Source organism: Coregonus lavaretus, assembly GCF_964263955.1.
Source record: "Coregonus lavaretus genome assembly, chromosome: 4".
Taxonomy (NCBI): Eukaryota; Metazoa; Chordata; class Actinopteri; order Salmoniformes; family Salmonidae; genus Coregonus; species Coregonus lavaretus.
In genome coordinates, this window is record NC_139991.1 from 31,215,373 (window position 1) to 31,238,434 (window position 23,062).

The 23,062-nt window shown below is 41.9% G+C and overlaps 1 protein-coding gene across 1 annotated transcript in view; it reads left to right on the forward strand.

The window, feature by feature from the left end:
* The window catches only part of uhrf2 (ubiquitin like with PHD and ring finger domains 2), a 59,227-nt gene extending 36,488 nt beyond the window's left edge, over positions 1-22,739 (forward strand). The window contains exons 8-16 of the mRNA XM_084160374.1: positions 4,948-5,055; positions 5,410-5,514; positions 16,446-16,552; positions 16,906-17,068; positions 17,765-17,902; positions 18,318-18,537; positions 18,829-18,980; positions 20,059-20,157; positions 21,123-22,739. Coding sequence (XP_084016500.1) covers positions 4,948-5,055; positions 5,410-5,514; positions 16,446-16,552; positions 16,906-17,068; positions 17,765-17,902; positions 18,318-18,537; positions 18,829-18,980; positions 20,059-20,157; positions 21,123-21,269 — 1,239 coding nt within the window. The 3' untranslated portion in view covers positions 21,270-22,739. The remainder of the gene's footprint in view (positions 1-4,947; positions 5,056-5,409; positions 5,515-16,445; positions 16,553-16,905; positions 17,069-17,764; positions 17,903-18,317; positions 18,538-18,828; positions 18,981-20,058; positions 20,158-21,122) is intronic.
* The last annotated feature ends 323 nt before the right edge of the window (positions 22,740-23,062 follow it).

Consider the following 23,062-nt stretch of genomic DNA (forward strand, 5'->3'; position numbering starts at 1 on the left):
TCAAATCTAATCAAATTGGGTCCTTTTCCAACAATGCAGAGTTAAAGGTAAGATTTTAAAAAATACAATAAATAATTGAAATAGTGACACAAGGACTAAATACACAGTGAATAATGAATAAAAATAATGATTAAAAATAACATGGCTATATACAGGGAGTACCAGTACCGAGTCGATGTGCAGGGGTACGAGGTAATTGAGGTAGCTATGTACTGTACATATACAGTGCCTTCAGAAACTATTCATACCCCTTGACTAATTCCACATTTTGATGTTACAGCCTGAATTGAAAATGTATTAAATATTGTTTTTCTCACCCATCTACACACAATACCCCATAATGACAGTGAAAACATGTTTTTATAATTTGTACCAAATTTATTGAAAATGAAATACAGAAATAAACTCAGCAAAAAAATTAACATTTTTCAGGACCCTGTCTTTCAAAGATAATTTGTAAAAATCCAAATAACTTCAGATCTTCATTGTAAAGGGTTAAAACACTGTTTCCCATGCTTGTTCGTTGAACCATAAACAATTAATGAACATGCACCTGTGAAACGGTCGTTAAGACACTAACAGCTTCAAGACGGTAGGCAATTAAGGTCACAGTTATGAAAACTTAGAACACTAAAAAGGCCTTTCTACTGACTCTGAAAAACACCAAAAGAAAGATGCCCAGGGTCCCTGCTCATCTGCGTGAACGTGCCTTAGGCATTCTGCAAGGAGGCATGAGGACTGCAGATGTGGCCAGGGCAATAAATTGCAATGTCCGTACTGTGAGATGCCTAAGATAGCGCTACAGGGAGACAGGACGGACAGCTGATCGTCCTCGCAGTGACAGACCACGTGTAACAACACCTGCACAGGATCGGTACATCCGAACATCACACCTGTGGGACAGGTACAGGATGGCAACAACAACTGCCTGAGTTACACCACGAACGCACAATCCCTCCATCAGTGCTCAGACTGTCCGCAATAGGCTGAGAGAGGCTGGACTGAGGGCTTGTAGGCCTGTTGTAAGGCAGGTCCTCACTAGACATCACCGGCAACAACGTCACCTATGGGCACAAACCCACTGTCGCTGGACCAGACAGGACTGGCAAAAAGTGCTCTTCACTGACGAGTCAAGGTTTTGTCTCACCAGGGGTGAATGTCGGATTCACATTTATTGTCGAAAGAATGAGCGTTACACCGAGGCCTGTACTCTGGAGCGGGATCGATTCGGAGGTGGAGGGTCTGTCATGGTCTGGGGTGGTGTGTCACAGCATCATTGGACTGAGCTTGTTGTCATTGCAGGCAATCTCAACGCTGTGCGTTACAGGGAAGACATCCTCCTCCCTCATGTGGTACCCTTCCTGCAGGCTCATCCTGACATGACCCTCCAGCATGACAATACCACCAGCCATACTGCTCGTTCTGTGCGTGACTTCCTGCAAGACAGGAATGTCAGTGTTCTGCCATGGCCAGCGAAGAGCCCGGATCTCAATCCCATTGAGCACGTCTGGGACCTGTTGGATCGGAGGGTGAGGGCTAGGGCCATTCCCCCCCAGAAATGTCTGGGAACTTGCAGGTGCCTTGGTGGAAGAGTGGGGTAACATCTCACAGCAAGAACTGGCAAATCTGGTGCAGTCCATGAAGATGAGATGCACTGCAGTACTTAATGCAGCTGGTGGCCACACCAGATACTGACTGTTACTTTTGTTCAGGGACACATTATTCCATTTCTGTTAGTCACATGTCTGTGGAACTTGTTCAGTTCATGTCTCAGTTGTTGAATCTTGTTATGTTCATACAAATATTTACACATGTTAAGTTTGCTGAAAATAAACGCAGTTGACAGTGAGAGGACGTTTCTTTTTTTGCTGAGTTTATCTAATTCATAACCCTGAGTCAAGACATGTTAGAATCACCTTTGGCCGCGATTATAGCTTTGAGTCTTTCTGGGTAAGTCTCTTACGAGCTTTCCACACCTGGATTATACAATATTTGCACATTATTATTTTTTAAATTCTTCAAGCTCTGTCAAGTCTTACTATAGATTTTCAAGCTGATTTTAAATCAAAACTGTAACTAGGCCACTCAGGACTAGTAAGCAACTCCAGTGTATATTTGGCCTTGTGTTTTAGGTTATTGTCCTGCTGAAAGGTGAATTTGTCTACCAGTGTCTGTTGGAAAGCAGACTGATTTTGCCTGTGTTTAGCTCTATTCCGTTTCTTTTTATCCTAATAAACTCCCTAGTCCTTGCCGACGACAAGCATACCCATAAGATGATGCAGCCACCACCATGCTTGAAAATATGAAGTGGTTTTCATTGATGTGTTGTGTTGTGTTGGATTTGCTCCAAATGTAACACTTTGTTTTCAGGATATAAAGTTCATTTCTTCGCAATTTGTTGGGCAGTTTTACTTGCAGAGTTATTGCAAACAGGATGCATGTTTTCCTACCAATTGGTGCCCTTTGCGAGGCATTGGAAAACCTCCCTGATCTTTTGTGGTTGAATCAGTGTTCTTATTCACTGCCCCACTGAGGGACCTTACAGATAATTGTATGTGTGGGGTACAGAGATGAGGTAGTCATTCAATTTTTTTTTGACTTTATTATTGTAAACAGAGTAAGTCCATGCAACTACTTATGTGACTTGTTAAGCAATTTTTTTTACTCCTGAACTTTTAGGCTTGGCATAACAAAGGGGTTGAATACTTTTCAGCTTTTCATTTTTAATGAATTTGTAAAAATATCTGAAAACATAATTCAACATAATTGGGTATTGTGTGTAGGCCAGTGACACAAAATACTTTCTGAAGGCACTGTAGGTAGGGGTAAAGTGACTAGGCAACAGGATAGATAATAGACAGTAGCAGCAGCGTATGTGGTAAGTGTGTGTGTGTGGCGTCAGTATGCATGCGTGTGCCTTTTATGCGTGTGTGGGTGTATGTAGTGTGTGTGTGTGTGTTGGGATGTCAATGTAAGCATTTATGAGTGTGTGGGTAGAGTCCATTGTGTGTGCATAGTCAGTGCAAGAGAGCTTGTGTAAAAAAGGGTCAATGCAGGTAGTCCGGGTAGCCATTTGATTAGCTATTTAGCAGTCTTGTTTAAAAGTCTTATGGCTTGGGGGTAGAATCTGTTCAGGGTCCTCCTGTTGGTTCCAGACTTGATGCATTGGTACCACTTGCCGTCAGGTAGCAGAGAGAACAGTCTGTGGCTTGGTTAGCTGGAGTCTTTGAAAAAATGTTGGGCCTTCCTCTGACACCGCCTGGTATAGAGGTCCTGGAGGGCAGGGAGCTCGTCCCGAGAAATGTACTGGGCCGTACACACTACCCTCTGTAGCGCCTTGCTGTCAGATGCCAAGCAGTTGCCATACCAAGTGGTGATGCAGCCAATCAAGATGCTCTCGATGGTGCCGCTGTAGAACTTTTCAGCCTCCTGAGGGGCCCTTGAAGCTCTCGACCCGCTCCAATGCAGCCCAGTCGATGTGAATGAGGGCGTGCTCGGCCCTCAGTTTCCTGTAGTCCACAATCAGCTCTTTTGTCTTACTGACGTTGAGTGAGAGGTTGTTGTCCTGGCACCACACTGCCAGGTCTCAGACCTCCTCCCTATAGGCTGTCTCATTGTCGTCGGTGATTAGGCCTACCACCGTCGAGTTGTCGGCAAACTTTATGATGGTGTTGGAGTCGTGCGCGGCCGCGCAGTCATGGGTGAACAGGGAGTACAGGAGGGGACTAAGCACGCAGCCCTGAGGGGCCCCCGTGTTGAGTGTCAGCGTGGCGGGTGTATTGTTGCATACCCTCATCACCTGGGTTACTCCTTAATTACGTCACTTTTGTTTTTGAGCTGACTTCGCCCTGGGCTTTGAACGTGGCACCTGGCTCACGCCCGGCAGGCAGCCTGTGTCCAAAACTAATTAAATCAACTTTTACCCCGTGCAAAACACGCCTGCCCAGGCCATATTAATTGAATCCCCTCACTAAGTTCTCCTAAAGGAGTGTATTGGCAGGTAACAGTAGTGACCAAATGGGAAGAAAACGGACAGACAGGGAGGGACCACCTGGACTTTTCCATTTTTGTTTTCCATTGCAAAATGTTTTGCAATGTTGTGCCCTACAAATTAGGGTTGCAAAATTACAGGAACTTTCAATAAATTCCCTTGTTTTCCAGAAATCCTGGTTGGAATCCTCCAACTGGGATTTCAGGGAATTTATTGAAAGTTCCCCGAATCTTGCAACCCTAGCTCTACTGAACAAAATCCTATACTTTTGACCCCGTTTTCTTCCGTTTGGTGCCTACTGAACATGGCCCAGGCCCACAGTGAGACCTTTCTGCTCTGACTAAGCCGTGTGTAATTCTCCTCTCAAGCTGTGAGGCGATGCTAACAATACCATTTAAAATGACTCAGCAGAGTAAAGTTCTTTTCCAGGAACCAAACTAGAGGAAAAATAACCCCATTTGTTTCCCGGTATACACCATGAATGCTTCCCAAATTACACCCTATTCTCTATTTAGTGCACTACTTTTAACTAGGGTCCATAGGGCTCTGGTCAAAAGTAGTGCCCTAAAGGAAATATGGTGCCATTTGAACGCATCCCATGTTAATTGAAAACAGCCTATTCTATACATTCATATACATGAAAGTGCTAAAAGGAGGTTTTGGTTTTTTCTCCTTTATTTGTCTTATCGTTTGGGAATGTTATGAGATAAGAAAGACTAAAGAATGAATCAAATTGTCCAACGCTTTAATAAAAAAACATTTCCAGCACTGAAAATTGATTATTGTTATGTATACAATGCTATTCAGGTCTGAGTTATGGTATTATGGTAGCTAAAGCTTCTAGTAGTAAGTCCTTTGTTTATGTAATGTGTGTGTGGTCCAACGTGTGAATACATGCTAGCTAAAACATACATGAATAGGTCCTTTCCTTGAATTCCATGCTCCTGATGTTACAGGGTATGGCCTGTGTGGGGCGCACTAAGGAATGTACCATCGTCCCTTCCAACCACTACGGGCCCGTACCTGGGGTTCCCGTGGGAACAACATGGAAGTTCCGTGTTCAGGTGAGCCAATAGGAACAGGTAGGGTGATACAAGTTAGGTGATTTCTCACAAATTCGGAGAGAACAGAGAAAATGTTTCGAACAATATGTCATATTTTCAAATCAAGACGATGTTGAATCCGAAAAGATTTTTACTTTCAATTAACTTTATAGGCTTATAGTTATCAACTCTGATATTCTGACATGGATTAAGTTGACATAGCCTGTATCACACATTCCTCCCCTCTTTCTCTATCCCTCCCATATCTCACATCACCCATCCTGACTCTCCCCCACTCCTGTTAATTCTATCTCCCTATCTCTCCTCTTCACTCCCTATCTCTGCCTATATTCTCCTCCCTTCCTGTGTTCCAAGGTGAGTGAAGCGGGAGTGCACAGGCCCCACGTGGGAGGTATCCACGGCCGCAGTAATGATGGCTCCTATTCGCTGGTGCTGGCCGGAGGCTTCGAGGATGAAGTGGTGGGTTTCCTTTTTTTCATGTCTGCCGTTGTTGTGTTTGAACTAAGCAATCTAGGAGCGTGGGAGCGAAGGAGAGAGGAGAGGAGAAGGGAGATCTCGCTCTCTCCCTCTGTTTTCCCTCTCTATTCTCACTTCCTCTAATGTCCCATGCTGTTTGTTCTTGCTCTGTCTTGTCTTTAGCCTGGTAGACGGGAGGAGGGTAGGATGGAGGGAGGATGGTAGTCTGTCTGCCCATCCATCTGGTTCTCACACAGATGTAGTCTGTGTCTGTATCTCCCCCTTCTCCCGCTCTCCTTCTCTCCCTTTTAACAAGTTTGACTTTCTTAAAGGATGTACACTGTACAGCATAGCTCTGGAAAGTGCATTAAAAACCACTATGATGAATGTTTAACTAGGATTAATTTGGAGGATGGGTTAGGATGGACTTTGAGCATATTTTCACTGGATTTTGAATTTAAACTACAGTGCGTTGCAAAAGTATTCATAGCCATACATAGCCAGTTATAATTGTAATGGCTTAGCAGATAATAATAAAAGACAATCAGTATTTACCTGGCTAAAAGAGAAGGACTATAATATCTATTGTTTACAGGAAACTCATTCAACAATTTTAGATGAAGTTGTGTGGAAGAAGGACGGGGGGGGGGGCAAATAAACTCCAATGGGCAAAGAAACTCAAAAGGGGTGACGATATTAATTAACAATTTTTATTTTTATCTGGATGTGCAAATTGTTCAAACATCCGCAAGGTAGATGGATTATTTTAAATATGTTATTGGACCATAAACAGATTTGGCTCATTAATCTATACGGTCCAAATAATGATGATACATTTTTCTTTGAAAATACATTAATTACATAATTTATCAAATACATAATTTATCAAGCCTACAAGCAATACACGACTCTCTTATTATGGTGGAAGATTATAATACGGTTTTAAATACCTCAATGGACCGTAAAGGAAATCACTACAAACTATCACCCTTATGCACATAAGGAAATCACGAATGTCATGGATATATTGGAACTAGTGGATATATGGAGGCTTAAATATCCTGACCTAGTGAGATATACATGGCGGAGGCTCAATCAAGCTAGTCGTCTTGACTACTTTCTTATGTCATTCTCGCTGGCACCAAAAGTTAAAGTGTTGATAGGGGATAGAATGCGGTCGGACCATCAAATAATTGGCATATACATTACCCTTACAGAATTTCCACGTTGGCGAGGATTTTGGACATTTCATCAAAGCCTATTGGATGACAACTTGTTTGTAACTTACTTTTTCTGACATAATGTAGGTACAGCAGATCCCCTTATTGTATGGGACACTTTAAATGTGCCTTTAGAGGCCATGCAATTCAATACTCATCTTTGAAACAAAAGCAATTTAGGTCAAAATAATTCATATTAACAAAGGAAAAAGAGGGACTAACAGTACAGATAGCAATAAAACTGTACCATAGAATATGGGGAATTATTTTTTTATCTTCAACATAGAAATGCTACCAAAAATAATAATTTTTCACCCATGATTCACCAAACAATATTTTGAAAGAGGAAGCAAAGTACTTTAAGCATATGTTTTAGTTTCGGTCTCCATTAACCAAAGTTAATTGTAAGGATGTTCTTTCTATTAATAATGTAAAATTAACAGCTGTACAGAAAGACTAATGTGAAGGCCAAATTACAGAGGAGGAACTTCTTGATGCAATTAAAGCATTTAAGTCTGGGAAAACTCCAGGGCTGGATGGCATACCAGTGGAGGTGTACATAACCTTTTTTAATGTTCTCAGAGGACCGTTATTAGCATGTTTTAACCACTTCTATACAAATGATAGATTATCAGATACTCAACCAGGTCTGATTTCATTATTACTGAAACAGGACCCAAGTGGTCAATATAAAGTTCCAGCCAATTTAAGAAATTGGAGGCCCATTACACTTCAGTACTGTGATGCAAAAAATTCTAGCAAAATGCATAGCGCATAGAATTAAAAGGTATTGTCGGATATTATTCATCCTAATTAGACAGGTTTTTTACATGGACGATACATTGGAGATAATATAAGACAAGTACTGGAAACAATAGTGCACTATGAAAAATCTGGGAAACCAGGCCTGGTATTCATAGCTGACTTTGAAAAGGCTTTTGATAAAGTACGACTGGAATGTATATATAAATGCCTGGACTATTTCAATTTTGGAGAATCTCTTATACAATGGGTTAAAGTTATGTATAGTAACCCTAGGTTTAAAATAGTAAATATTGGCTACTTCTCAGAAAGTATTAAACTGTCAAGAGGAGTAAAACATGGTTGTCCACTATCAGCATGTCTATTTATTATGGCCATCAAAATGTTAGATATTAAAATCAGATCCAACAATAATATCAAGGGGCTAGAAATCCAGGGCTTAAAAACAAAGGTGTCATTGTATGCTGATTCATGTTTTCTTTTAAATCCACAATTTGGATCCCTCCACAGCCTCATAGAGGATCTAGATAATTTTTCTAACCTCTCTGTATTACAACCAAATTATGATGTGTACTATATTACGTATTGGATCACTAAAAAATACAACTTTTACATTACCGTGTAGTTTACCAATAAAATGGTCTGACGGTAAAGTGGACATACTCAGTATTCATATCCCGAAAAATAAATAAATGGTATCACTACAATACATTTTAATGAGTGGCGCAGTGGTCTAAGGCACTGCATCGCAGTGCTAACTGTGCCACTAGAGATCCTGGTTCGAATCCAGGCTCTGTCGCAGCCGGCCGTGACCGCGAGACTCATGGGCGGCGCACAATTGGCCCAGCGTCGTCCAGGGTAGGGGAGGGAATGGCCGGCAGGGATGTAGCTCAGTTGATAGAGCATGGCGTTTGCAACGCCAGGGTTGTGGGTTCGATTCCCATGGGGGGCGAGTATTAAAAAATATATATATTCACTAACTGTAAGTCGCTCTGGATAAGAGCGTCTGCTAAATGACTTAAATGTAAATGTAACAGAAATGTTGCAAAAATAGATAAGATTTTGCTACCATGGAAAGGAAAATACCTGTCTATTTGTGGAAAAATCACCCTGATTAACTCTTTAGTCATATCCCAGTTTACTTATTGCTTATGGCCTTGCCTACACCTAGCGACTTTAAAAAAAAATATATATATGAGCAAACAATATTCCATTTGATTTGGAACGGCAAGCCAGACAAAATTAAACAGGCCTATTTATATAATTCATATGAATTCGAAGGGTATAAATGATTAAATACTAAAGCATTAGACCTTTCACTAAAGGCTTCAGTCATACAAAAGTTATACTTAAATCTGAACTGGTTCTCTAGTAGATTAGTAAGAATGGCTCACCCCATGTTCAAGAATGGCCTTTTTCTCTTTATTCAGATTACAACCTCTCACTTTCGGTTATTTGAAAATGAAATAATCTCCAAAATATCGCTATTTTTAAAACAAGCCATAGAAAATTGGTTGCAATTTCAGTTTAATCCACCAGAAAGACAGAACAAATATTATGGTTAAACTCAAATATACTAATTGATAAAAATACAATAATATGGTATAATATTTGTCAATTATATCATAAATAGGACTGTTAGAGTTATGCAGCTAACAAAAATATATGGAAATGTCTGCTCTACTCAAAATTACAATCAACTAATTGCAGCATTACCGCAAAAATGGAAGAGGTGATGAAAGGGGGACAAAGTAAGGAACTTGTCTGTTGGCCCTGCATTAAAGACCAAAATTGGTTAAAGAAAATTGTGATAAATAAAAAAGTATACAAATTTAATTTAACCCTTGCGTAAGCTCAAACCGGTGTGATTAAAACGCTTATTTAGAACATCCAGTTTCGATTGACGTAACAGTCAGCGTTTGAGCTGGCAACACTGTTTCTTTCACAGAAACATTTTGCACAAACACAGTCCTTACAACGTTATGTCCTGAATGTGACCAGTTTCTTTTTGGATGCAATGTTCAGACATTCACAGAAGTGGCGACAGCATAACACAATCATCTAAACCGGAGAATGTAGGCTACATTAGTCCTAGCGCAAACTGAGGAAAGATTGACCTAACACAAGCAGTCATATTTAGCAAACTCCCGGCTGACAGAAACGATAACATGAATTCGCTAATAGAAATTACTATTTACAATTCATCACACCATGGGTGAGCTCACCATTGATAAAAAATTATTGAGTAAAACATTTTTCTAAAAATCGAACGTAATCTGACGATGGGTAGTTTGTGCGCGCCGCCATGTTTGTTTTTTCGGGTCAACCAAAGATAAGAAGAGGAGACAAGATGAGTTTGGTCTGTTTGCAGTATGCATGTTGAAGGGGTGTGTCGTCTACCATTATTCACTTCCCTTCATTCACTTCCAGAAGTTTACTCGAAAGATGAGTGAACCATCACTCACCTCATTTTGTTATAACATCTTTGGTCTGACAGATGTTTATGTGACACCCAGAATGCAATGTATAATGTCAACAAACATGTCGCCACACATAGCTGGCAAATAGCTTAGCATTAGCTCATCATAATCCGTACAACCTTCAAATAAATATTTTACACACATCATATGTGTCCATTACAACCTATGCAAGAGTCGGAATGCATGATTTGTCACCAGTTCTTGAAAACATGTGAATAAAACAGTAACTACATTATGCTCCATACATGCATACGGTATGCTACAGTAGAAACGACAACACGATATACAGAAAATAAGGTACTTACTTTGTCCAAAGTTATTATTTGTAAGGAAAACAACAATGAAGGCAATGCGAGCGCCAGACAGAAAATGTGCCAGGGGGGAAAGGTTTGTGTTAGACTGCACAAATGTCTGCATACTTGATCTGGGGCAACACTGGGGTAAAGCCTCAAACATAAATAGTTCGCAACAGTGAAATGGGCTACTTCTATGTGAATTAATGAGGAGGCGGATCACACCTCAATTCAAACTGTTGTTAGAAAGTAAAACCTGTTAGAAAATAATTTCAAATTGACAAGTTGAAATATAGCCTATAGATAATTAGCAGGCAGCGTGTCTTGGTTTGAAGGCACCACGGGTTAACTGTCCTGTTGCGTAACAATCACATTTTGGAACAGTGAGTGCATTCTGACATCATGAAAAGGTTAAGGACCAAAAATGGACAGCTGTGCCATATAGATTGCAATATAGTTGGGAAAAGATTTTCAATGTACTGATTCCATGGCACATGGTTTATGAACTGATACACAAAATGACTGATACACAAAACGATGCTGGATTCAAAACTTAGAGTAGACTGACGAGTTTATGAAGAAAGTTCTGTTTCTGGCCATTTTGAGCCTGTAATCAAACCCACAATTGCTGATGCTCCAGATACTCAACTAGTCTCAAGAATGCCAGTTTGATTGCTTCTTTAATCAGCACAACAGTTTTCAGCTGTGCTAACATAATTGCAAAAGGGTTTTCTAATGATCAATTAGCCTTTTAAAATGATAAACTTGGATTAGCAAACACAACGTGCCATTGGAACACAGGACTGATGGTTGCTGATAATGGGCCTCTGTACGCCTATGTAGATATTCCATAAAAAATCAGCCGTTTCCAGCTACAATAGCCATTTACAACATGAACAATGTCTACACTGTATTTCTGATCAATTTGATGTTATTTTCATGGACAACAAAAATTGCTTTTCATTTGAAAACAAGGAAATGTCAAAGTGACCCCAAACTTTTGAACGGTAGTGTATGGCAAATATCAATCAAAACTGGATGGTCTTCAGAGATAGATGGGAGGGGTTGAGGGTAGCTGAAGGATGAGACTAAAAACAAACAAAAGATAACGATTGTAAAATATACTGTGTCCGTAAAATGTGTATAGTATGTACAGTTGAAGTAGGAAGTTTACATACACCTTAGCCAAATACATTTAAACTCAGTTTTTTCACAATTCCGGACATTTAATCCTAGTAAAAATTCCCTGTCTTAGGTCAGTAGGATCACCACTTTATTTTAAGAATGTGAAATGTCAGAATAATTGTAGAGAAGGATTTATTTCACCTTTTATTTATTTCATCATATACCCAGTGGGTCAGAAATTTACATACACTCAATTAGTATTTGGTAACATTGCCTTTAAATTGTTTAACTTGGGTCAAACATTTCGCGTAGCCTTCCACAAGCTTCTCACAATAAGTTGGGTGAATTTTGGCCCATTCCTCCTGACAGAGCTGGTGTAACTGAGTCAGGTTTGTAGGCCTCCTTGCTCACACATGCTTTTTCAGTTCTGCCCACAAATTTTCCATAGGATTGAGGTCAGGGCTTAATGATGGCCACTCCAATACCTTGACTTTGTTGTCCTTAAGCCATTTTGCCATAACTTTGGAAGTATGCTTGGGGTCATTGTCCATTTGGAAGACCCATTTGCGACCAAGCTTTAACTTCCTGACTGATGTCTTGAGATGTTGCTTCAATATATCCACATAATTTTCCTTCCTTGTGATGCCATCTATTTTGTGAAGTGCACCAGTCCCTCCTGCAGCAAAGCACCCCCACAGCATGATGCTGCCAACCCTGTGCTTCACGGTTGGGATGGTGTTCTTCGGCTTGCAAGCTGTCCCCCTTTTTCCTCCAAACATAACGATGGTCATTATGGCCAAACAGTTCTATTTTTGTTTAATCAGACCAGAGGACATTTCTCCAAAAATTACGATCTTTGTCCCCATGTGCAATTGCAAACCGTAGTCTGGCTTTTTATGGTGGTTTGGGAGCAGTGGCTTCTTCCTTGCTGAGTGGCCTTTCAGGTTATGACGATATAAGACTCGTTTTACTGTGGATATAGATATTTTGTACCTGTTTACTCCAGCATCTTCAGCATCTGTTGTTCTGGGATTGATTTGCACTTTTCACACCAAAGTACGTTCATCTCTAGGAGACAGAACACGTCTCCTTCCTGAGCGGTATGATGGCTGCGTGGTCCCATGGTGTTTATACTTGCGTACTATTGTTTGTACAGATGAACTTGGTACTTTTAGGCGTTTGGAAATTGCTCCCAAGGATGAACCAGACATGTGGAGGTCTACAATTCTTTTTCTGAGGTCTTGGCTGATTTCTTTTGATTTTCCCATGATGTCAAGCAAAGAGGCGCTGAGTTTGAAGGTAGGCCTTGAAATACATCCACAGGTACACCTCCAATTGACTCAAATGATGTCAATTAGCCTATCAGAAGCTTCTAAAGCCATGACATCATTTTCTGGAATTTTCCAAGCTGTTTAAAGGCACAGTCAACTTAGTGTATGTAAACTTCTGACCCACTGGAATTGTGATACAGTGAATTATAAGTGAAATAATCTGTCTGTAAACAATTGTTGGAAAAATTACTTGTGTCATGCACAAAGTAGATGTCCTAACTGACTTGCCAAAACTATAGGTTGTTAACAAGAAATGTGTGGAGTGGTTGAAAAACGAGTTTTAATGACTCCAACCTAAGTGTATGTAAACTTCCGACTTCAACTGTATGAGATGGCAGTAGAAGCCTAAGTGTTGTTGTCCATTAGTTTACTCCAATTAAGGGAGGGGTGGTAGAGTTAGGGGAAAATAATAAAGGAGGAAAAAAAATATATATATATATATAAAATATACACTGCTCAAAAAAATAAAGGGAACACTAAAATAACACATCCTAGATCTGAATGAATGAAATAATCTTATTAAATACTTTTTTCTTTACATAGTTGAATGTGCTGACAACAACATCACACAAATTATCAATGGAAATCACATTTATCAACCCATGGAGGTCTGGATTTGGAGTCACCCTCAAAATTAATGTGGAAAACCACACTACAGGCTGATCCAACTTTGATGTAATGTCCTTAAAACAAGTCAAAATGAGGCTCAGTAGTGTGTGTGGCCTCCACGTGCCTGTATGACCTCCCTACAATGCCTGGGCATGCTCCTGATGAGGTGGCGGATGGTCTCCTGAGGGATCTCCTCCCAGACCTGGACTAAAGCATCCGCCAACTCCTGGACAGTCTGTGGTGCAACGTGGCGTTGGTGGATGGAGCGAGACATGATGTCCCAGATGTGCTCAATTGGATTCAGGTCTGGGGAACGGGCGGGCCAGTCCATAGCATCAATGCCTTCCTCTTGCAGGAACTGCTGACACACTCCAGCCACATGAGGTCTAGCATTGTCTTGCATTAGGAGGAACCCAGGGCCAACCGCACCAGCATATGGTCTCACAAGGGGTCTGAGGATCTCATCTCGGTACCTAATGGCAGTCAGGCTACCTCTAGCGAGCACATGGAGGGCTGTGCGGCCCCCCCAAAGAAATGCCACCCCACACCATGACTGACCCACCGCCAAACCGGTCATGCTGGAGGATGTTGCAGGCAGCAGAACGTTCTCCACGGCGTCTCCAGACTCTGTCCCGTCTGTCACATGTGCTCAGTGTGAACCTGCTTTCATCTGAAGAGCACAGGGCGCCAGTGGCGAATTTGCCAATCTTGGTGTTCTCTGGCAAATGCCAAACGTCCTGCACGGTGTTGGGCTGTAAGCACAACCCCCACCTGTGGATGTCGGGCCCTCATACCACCCTCATGGAGTCTGTTTCTGACCGTTTGAGCAGACACATGCACATTTGTGGCCTGCTGGAGGTCATTTTGCAGGGCTCTGGCAGTGCTCCTCCTGCTCCTCCTTGCACAAAGGCGGCGGTAGCGGTCCTGCTGCTGGGTTGTTGCCCTCCTATGGCCTCCTCCAGGTCTCCTGATGTACTGGCCTGTCTCCTGGTAGCGCCTCCATGCTCTGGACACTACGCTGACAGACACAGCAAACCTTCTTGCCACAGCTCGCATTGATGTGCCATCCTGGATGAGCTGCACTACCTGAGCCACTTGTGTGGGTTGTAGACTCCGTCTCATGCTACCACTAGAGTGAAAGCACCGCCAGCATTCAAAAGTGACCAAAACATCAGCCAGGAAGCATAGGAACTGAGAAGTGGTCTGTGGTCACCACCTGCAAAACCAGTCCTTTATTGGGGGTGTCTTGCTAATTGCCTATAATTTCCACCTGTTGTCTATTCCATTTGCACAACAGCATGTGAAATGTATTGTCAATCAGGGTTGCTTCCTAAGTGGACAGTTTGATTTCACAGAAGTGTGATTGACTTGGAGTTACATTGTGTTGAAGTGTTCCCTTTATTTTTTTTAGCAGTGTATTTGGGGGATTCAGACAATTACATTGATGGAAGCCACAATCTATCTGCAATATTAAAGCTGATATACCCCCTAAAAAAATCATACTCCTTGGATTTCTTCACATTCTATTTTTAAAAAGTGGGATAAAAATGGATTTAATTGTAATTTTGACAACAATCTACACAAAATACTCAAATGTCAAAGTGGACGTTTTTTTTGATTGATAGAAATTCAATAAGTAAAATATAGTTGTTGCATAAGTATTCCGCTCCCTGAGTCAATACATGTTATAAACACATTTGGCAGTGATTACAGCTTTGCGTCTTCTTAGGTAAGCCTGGATTGTGCAATATTAGCCCATTATTCTTTTCATAATTCTTCAAGTTCTGTCAAGATGTTGGGGATCATGGCTAGACAGCAATTTCCATGTCTTGCCATAGATTTTTAAGCGGATTTAAGTCGAAACTGTAACTTGGCCACTCAGGAACATTCACTGTCTTCTTGGTAAGCAGCTCCAGTGTAGATTTGGCCTTGTGTTGTAGGTTATTGTCCTGCTGAAAGGTAAATTCCTCTCCCAGTGTCTGGTGTAAATCAGACTGAAGCAGGTTTTCCTCTAGGATTTGGCCTGTGCTTAGCTCCATCCCGTTTCTTTTTATCCTGAAAAACTCTCTAGTCCTTGCTGATGACAAGCATACCCATAACATGATGCAGCCACCACCATGCTTGAAATAAGGAGGCAGTAACTCAGTGATGTTGTGTTGGATTTGCCCAAAACATAAGTCTTTGCATTTAGGCCAGTGTATTCCTTTGGCAGGTTTTCTTTTTTCAGTATTACTTTAGTGCCATACAAGATGCATGTTTTGGAATATTTTTTATTCTGTATATTTGTATTCTTCTTTTCACTTTGTCATTTGTCATTATTGTGGAGTCACTACAATGTTGTTGATCCGTCCTCAGTTTTCTCCCATCACAGCCATTGAACTCTGTAACACTTTTAAAATCACAAATGGCCTCATGGGAACATCCCAGAGCAGTTTCATTCCTGTCCTGCAGCTCAGTTTAGAAGGATGACTGTATATTTGATGTGTCTAGGTGGTTCAATACATAATCCACAGCTTAATTATTAACTTGACCATGCTTAAAGAGATATTAAATGTCTGATTTGTTATTGTTACCCATCTACCAATCACTGCCCTTTATGAGGCCTTCAAAAAGCTCCCTGGTCTTTGTAGTTGAATCATGTCAACCCCTATTATTTCACACTGTGAGTCCATGTAATTTACAGTATTTTTTTTATTTGTTAAGCCAAAGTTTACTCCAGAACTAATTTAGGCTTGCCTAAACAAAGGGGCTGAATACTTATGCAACAACTTATATAAATAGTTACCTCATTTTTATTAATCTTTTAAAAAGTTAATCTTTCTTCCACTTTGACATAAGAGTATTTTGAGTAGATTGTTGATTGTTGACCAATTTGTAACACAATAAAATGTTTAGAAATCCAAGGGGTATGAATAATTTTGCAAGGCACTATGTTGATTTAGCTGTGAGTCTCAGGCTGAGATTTTATACTTGTGACTTACTCAACTAAAGAAATGCAGGATTAGTCCAGTATGTGCAGGGGCTGTGTTTTTAAAACTGTGTTTACGTGTGTGTGTGGTGTGTTTATGTGTGTGTGTGTGTGTCTCCTTTTAACCCTTTGATCTCCACCGTCAGGACAGGGGAGATGAGTTCACCTACACGGGCAGTGGGGGTCGCGACCTTTCAGGGAACAAGCGCATCGGGGAGCATTCCTTTGACCAGACCCTGACCCACTATAACAGGTACAGTAAACAAACAAACAACAAAGTACCACCTGTCCTGTTTCTCTCCCTGGTTTCAACCAAGACTGCAGGCCCATAGTGTACTTTTTTACTCAAGTCAATGTAAAGCTGTTGAAAACCAGTGTTCATCAATCCTGTCCTGGAGACTCAAAGGGTGCTGAATCAAATGTGTTAGTGGTGAGCTAAAACGAAAGGTTGCACATCCTGTGTTGATCTCCAGAACAGGGTTTTGATTAATACTGGCTTAATGAAACCTGTGTGGTGTGTTCTCATGTAATTTGAAACTGGGTTTTAGAAAATCCAATAGCTATAGCTCCCTTCATCACATGACCCTTTGACCCTTGATCTCTCAGGGCCCTGGCGCTGAACTGCGACGCCCCCATTAATGACAAGGACGGGGCGGAGTCCAGGAACTGGCGTGCGGGGAAGCCGGTGAGGGTGGTGCGGAGCTCCAAGGGACGACGCATCAGCAAGTACGCCCCGGAGGAGGGCAACCGCTACGATGGCATCTACAAGGTATACTAGCTATGGCACTAACTTCTATCATATGAAATTGCAATATATACTTCCATGCAATAGTATTTTGTTTGTATTGCCATATTGGTTGATACTTAGAAGGCATGCCCATTACATTGCATTATAGTGTGGATATTGGAATGGAGCCCTAGTTGCTCCCTGCCAGTCACTCAACCTCCTCTCAGGAACATGGACTGGAGAAGGGCCTTTTGGATCCTTTCTGCGTTACCTCTCTCCTAGGCCCTTGTGACAAACTGTTAACAGCCGTTTGGTTGTAAAATCTGAAATTCATTACAAATGTAATACAAACAGTATCAAAATAAATCAGGTACAGATATTGTTGGGCCTGGTCCTCATTATGAGTCATGCTTTTTGAACACATCTTGATTTCCTCAGATGGGCCATTACGGTAAACACAACACACATGGTTTCAGGGCTGTAGCAATCACTAACAAGACAAGATTAGGAAATATTTCATCTGCTCTTTTTGCCATCCTTTTTTAAATGAAGAATTTTCATTAATACAATATTATTTTTAGTACTATCCCTGTCTTACTATAAACTCCTGTTAGTTCTTCACTGATGTTGCTGCTGTCTAACTATGTGCCCATAGAAATATAATTTATAGAACGGACATTCCCATTCAAGTCTGTGTTCCGTGGAGTGCCAGTAATTCTATTTCTGCGTATGTCTCAGGTGGTGAAGTACTGGCCGGAGATAGGGAAGTGTGGTTTCCTGGTGTGGAGGTACCTGCTGCGGAGGGATGACCTGGAGCCTGCTCCCTGGACACCTGAGGGCCTGGAGCGCATCCAGAAACTGGGCCTGGCTGTGCAGGTGAGTGAGGGTCCTCTGTCCACCTGCATTTGTTTAATAGGACATTATGACAGTATGAGAAGAATAGGACAGTTTTGGTTATGACTGCTGTTTCAGTGGCTGTCCCTCTTTTTATGTCTTAATTTCTCAAATTAAAGGTGCAATATGCAGAAATCGCTCCACCATTTCCTTGTTGGAAAAATGTGAATAGTTCGCCTAATTTCAGTTTAAGTGACAAAACAAGCAAGAATCATTGTACCATCTAAACCACTGTGAAATATATTTTCGATAACCACAAATATTGTATTGATCCTTTGTCCTTTGTTTGTTAAAGACAGTTGATGTTTTTATCTGACTGTCTGACTGTCTCTCTGTGTGCCCCTACTACAGTATCCTCTGTGTTTTCATATGACTCTGTGTCTCTTTGCCTCTACAGTATCCTCCAGGCTACGTGGAGGCCATGGCCAACAAGACCAAGAAGGAGGCTAACGCTCGACCAGGGTCCACTAGGAGCAAGAAGCAACCTGGACGGGGCCGGCCACGGCTACACCCCCTGGAGAAAAAGGTGAAGGAGGACGAGAAGAAGCCCATGGAGGGTACAGAAGAACAGCCACAGAGCAACGGCAGTCAGAAGACACCCAAGGACAAGGAGACAGGTACCTGTTGAGACACAGCTAGGAATATAAGCCAGAGACAGAAGAGAGATGTATTTTTAGCTTTGTGTGTACAGTATACTGTATATCTTGTGCACTGCTATGTGCGTGCATGAGTGGAATTGCCACTAGGGAAAGGGGGGAGGGGGGATTTCCAATAGATATGAAACTAGTTATGACAAGGCGTTTCGGGGGTTGTTTTGAAGGTGTCAAATAAAATGTTACCCCATCTTTGAATAGAATTGATACATGTACATGCATCCATAAACAATGTGTGTTGGTGTGCTTTGTCAGAGGTGTGTAAGGAGTCGGCGGAGCCCCCAGCCAAGCGTCAGAAGATGGAGGAGGCGTTCAAGCTGACAGAGCAGCAGCAGAGCCTCATCAAGGAGGACCAACCCAACAAGAAGAACTGGGACGAGGCCATGCAACACCTCAAGGATGGGCCGGTATGTATACAACACCACCCTACCTCAGTCACCTCACTAACTACCTCACCTCACTAACTAGACTAACTACACTGAACAAAAATATAAATGCAACATGTAAAGTGTTGGTCCCATTTTTCATGAGCTGAAATGAAAGATCCCAGAAATGTTCCATACACACAAAAAGCTTATTTCTCTCAAATGTTGTGCACAAAATTGTGTACATCCCTGTTAGTGAGCATTTCTCCTTTGCCAAGATAATCCATCCACCGGACAGGTGTAACATGTCAAGAAGCTGATTAAACAGCATGATCATTACACAGGTGCACCTTGTGCTGGGGACAATAAAAGGCCACTCTAAAATGTGCAGTTTTGTCACACAACACAATGCCACAGATGTCTCATGTTTTGAGGGAGCGTGCAATTGGCATGCTGACTGCAGGAATGTCCCAATAGAGCTGTTGCCAGATAATCTAATGTTAATTTATCTACCATAAGCCGCCTCCAACGTCGTTTTAGAGAATTTGGCAGTACATCCAACCGGCCTCACAACCGCAGACTACGTGTAACCACACCAGCCCAGGACCTCCACATCCGGCTTATTCACCTGCGGGGTGATCTGAGGAGGGGGAGGGGGGCTGCTGAGGAGTATTTATGTCTGTAATTATGCCCTTTTGTGGGGAAAAACTCATTCTGATTGGCTGGGCCTGTCTCCCAAGTGGGTGGACCTGGCTCCCAAGTGGGTGGGCCCCTGCCCAGTCATGCGAAATCCATAGATTAGGGCTTAATTAATGTATTTTAATTGACTGATATCCTTCTACACAATACTGCCTCACAATGTAGTCTCCTGACGTACTTCTTCTTAACAATAGCTGAACCAACACAAGAGTCTCAGCTAGCTACACAACCTAACTACAACCTCGTCAGAGAACAATATTGACATATGATGCTGTGGTTACCATAGGTCTTGTATGCACTCCTATTATATGGAGAAAATGAAATGGAGCAGATGATCCATGGCTAACAAGGATGTGTGATGCTGCTGTTATTATGGTGACAGCTGTGCCTTTATTTCCTGTGTTCCTGTCTTTCTCTGTAGAACTTCCTGAGGAAGGTGGAACAGACCTTCATGTGTGTCTGCTGCCAGGAGCTGGCCTACCAACCGATCACCACTGTCTGCGCACACAACGTCTGCAAGGTGTGTAACGTGTGTGTGCGGTTGCATGCGTTGTAATGATTGTTTGCTGGACTATAACTGATGACTAATTGTGGTGTAGTAATGTAAATGATAAACAAAAGTCGAAAAAGTATGATGACATGACAAAACAAGATATTAGATATGTTGAAACAACAAAGATCTAAGGGATCCTTGAAGAACACCACAAGATATCATAGCCTTATTAAGTATGAAGCACACCGAGAATCTCACTGCAGATAGGTATTTATCACAGTGGGAAGCCGTTCCTTTTCTTGCTAGAACAAGAGGTACCTGCTGCGTGCCGACTCGGTAGCGACGAACCGACCGATTCTACTTGTAGAATCGCAATGCTCGTCAGTGGCCAACAACTTGACTTTGAGCCAGTCAGAGAGCACGAACCCCCATGTGGAGGAGCCAACGGATCAAACAGTCACACTTCATATAGCTAGCTAAGTGCACAGACACAATGCACACAACACTAAATACTTCCTTAGCTAGCTAGCGAATATGCTAACGTTAGCTAGCTAGCTAAACATTTAGCTATGGGCTGGCACTGGCAGTATAGGATTATGGATAGTGAATTAAATTGTTTCTTCGTCATCTTGCTAGGTAGTTATCTAGCTGTGGCCATCTAGGTAGTATCAACAAGGGCTTTCTACAACTTAGCAAGATAGTTTTGAATCTAAACCATAAGCAATAGGCACGGATATGCATGACCAAACAAAGCTACTGCCACCTTCTGGTTTGGAGTATTTTAATAACAAGGATGAGTGGCTTCCAGGGTGTTTGCTGTGTGAAAACAAAAGGGGATTGACTTCTGACACTGTTCAGAGGTGCTAAATACTGTTGACGGGCAAACGTTTGACAATCCTACCAGTGTGTCTGAGCTTTTAGATACCCATGCTGTTCTGTGACCTGTGGCATTCTCACTCTCTCTCACTCTCTCCCTCCCTTCTCCACCCCAGACCTGTTTGCAGCGGTCTTTCCGAGCAGAAGTGTACACCTGCCCTGCATGTCGACACGACCTGGGTAAAGATTACGTCATGGTCCTCAACAAGACTCTACAGCTGCTGCTGGACCAGTTCTTTCCTGGCTACAGCAAGGGCCGATGAGGCCACACACACACATACTTAACAGATACACACACACACACTCTACATGTACGCGGCGAAACACACACACACACAAGTAGTTACAAAAATCACATACCCATGATGAACACATACAAAACCTACGTATAGACTTACATAGGTACACACATACACACGCCACCTGTTGAACTTGGACTGTCCCCATTTAACTTCACCAGCCTAAAATCATCCATGCCTCAGAAGACCTCCCCTGAGCACCACCCATCCCTAACCCTGCCATGGTTTCCCTCCCGGAGTACCACCACCCCCTAACCCCCCAAAGTGTTCCCTCCCTCCCAAGCCTTCCATGTCCCTAGTCCGCAGAACTTATCTGTTCATCAGATCTAGTGAACTAGGAAGTATTTAGTGTTGTGTGCATTGTGTCTGTGCACTTAGCTAGCTACCATCCATCTACCTGTCGAAGTGAAGAACAGCCAGCGAGGATGCTAATGCTAACCATAGCCATGTAGAGAATATATGGCTCTAACGCTACGTAGCCTCCAGGGGGAAGGTGCCTGAGTTCAGCACCTATAGGGGTCAGGGGTTCGGGGTCACAACCTAGGGAAGGGGGGTGATGGGAAATGTAGTGTACAATGTTAGTTTCTTTCTTTGTTATTGGTCCATTTGAAGTTCAGCCTGTTCCTCCCTCTCTCCTTCTCTCTGATGATCTCCGTTCCTTTTTTGTTTGTTTTTGTGGTGATGTCCTTTTCATTCAAAGAATTCAGGATTTTTTAAAGACATGCAAATGCAAAATGTTTTAAATGATGCTATGGTCTCTAAAGCAGCAAACTGTGATGTGCATTCATTCCTACCGCTCAAGGCGCTAATATACAGAACAGAAAATAATTTCCTCTCTTCTGTATCGACTCGCAAGCTAATAGTCTCCTTCTCCTCTGTGAGCTCGTCCCCCCCCTGCCCCTAGGGTTGCAAGATTCCGGTAACTGTCCAAAATGCCCAGGTTTTCCAGAAATCCTGGTTGAAAGATTCACGGAATCAGGAGGGAGAAAGCAGGAAATCTAGGAATCCTTCAACTGGGATCATTTAGAAAACCTTTGAAAATGTTGGGAACATTTTGCAACCTTACCTGCCCCCCAGTCGTGTACTCTACCTACCACTACCGTGGACTACAGTAACTGTCTAGACGTCAAGTGGACGCTTCGCTTCAGCATTAGTGTTGTGTTCTATGTTTTTATTGAAGAAAAAATATGTTGAAAAGAAAAAAGTAATGTCTATAATTTCTTAAAATGCTACTACAACATATGCCATTTTTCTATAATTTTTGTTGCCTATTCAATTTTAGTCATTAGTTATTATTTTTATGTGGCAACATTTACCTGCTGCGGTGTCAGCCTGATTGAAGAGTTTCATTGCTTCATATTGTGATCTGAAATTTTATACATGGTATAATAATACTTTATGTACCTATTAAATATTTTGATTCCAGAAAACTAACTATTTTCTGTTCAGATTTCTCCCAAGCTGGGCTTCTGCGGGCCTCAGCTGAAACATTGGGTTCTGGCTGCCATTAATGCCAAGAAGATATACCTTCCTCTCTGCCCCTGTCACTCCACCTCATATTCAGATTCCACCTAGTTTCTATTGCTTTTACATACCCAGTGCTATAACATCTGTGAAGGGGAGTGAAGGAGAAACTTGCCTGCGTTTACACAGGCAGCCCAATTCTGATCTTCTGCCACTAATTGGTCTTTTGACCAATCAGATTAGATCTTTTGCCAATAATTGGGCAAAATATCTGAATTGGGCTGCCTGTTAAA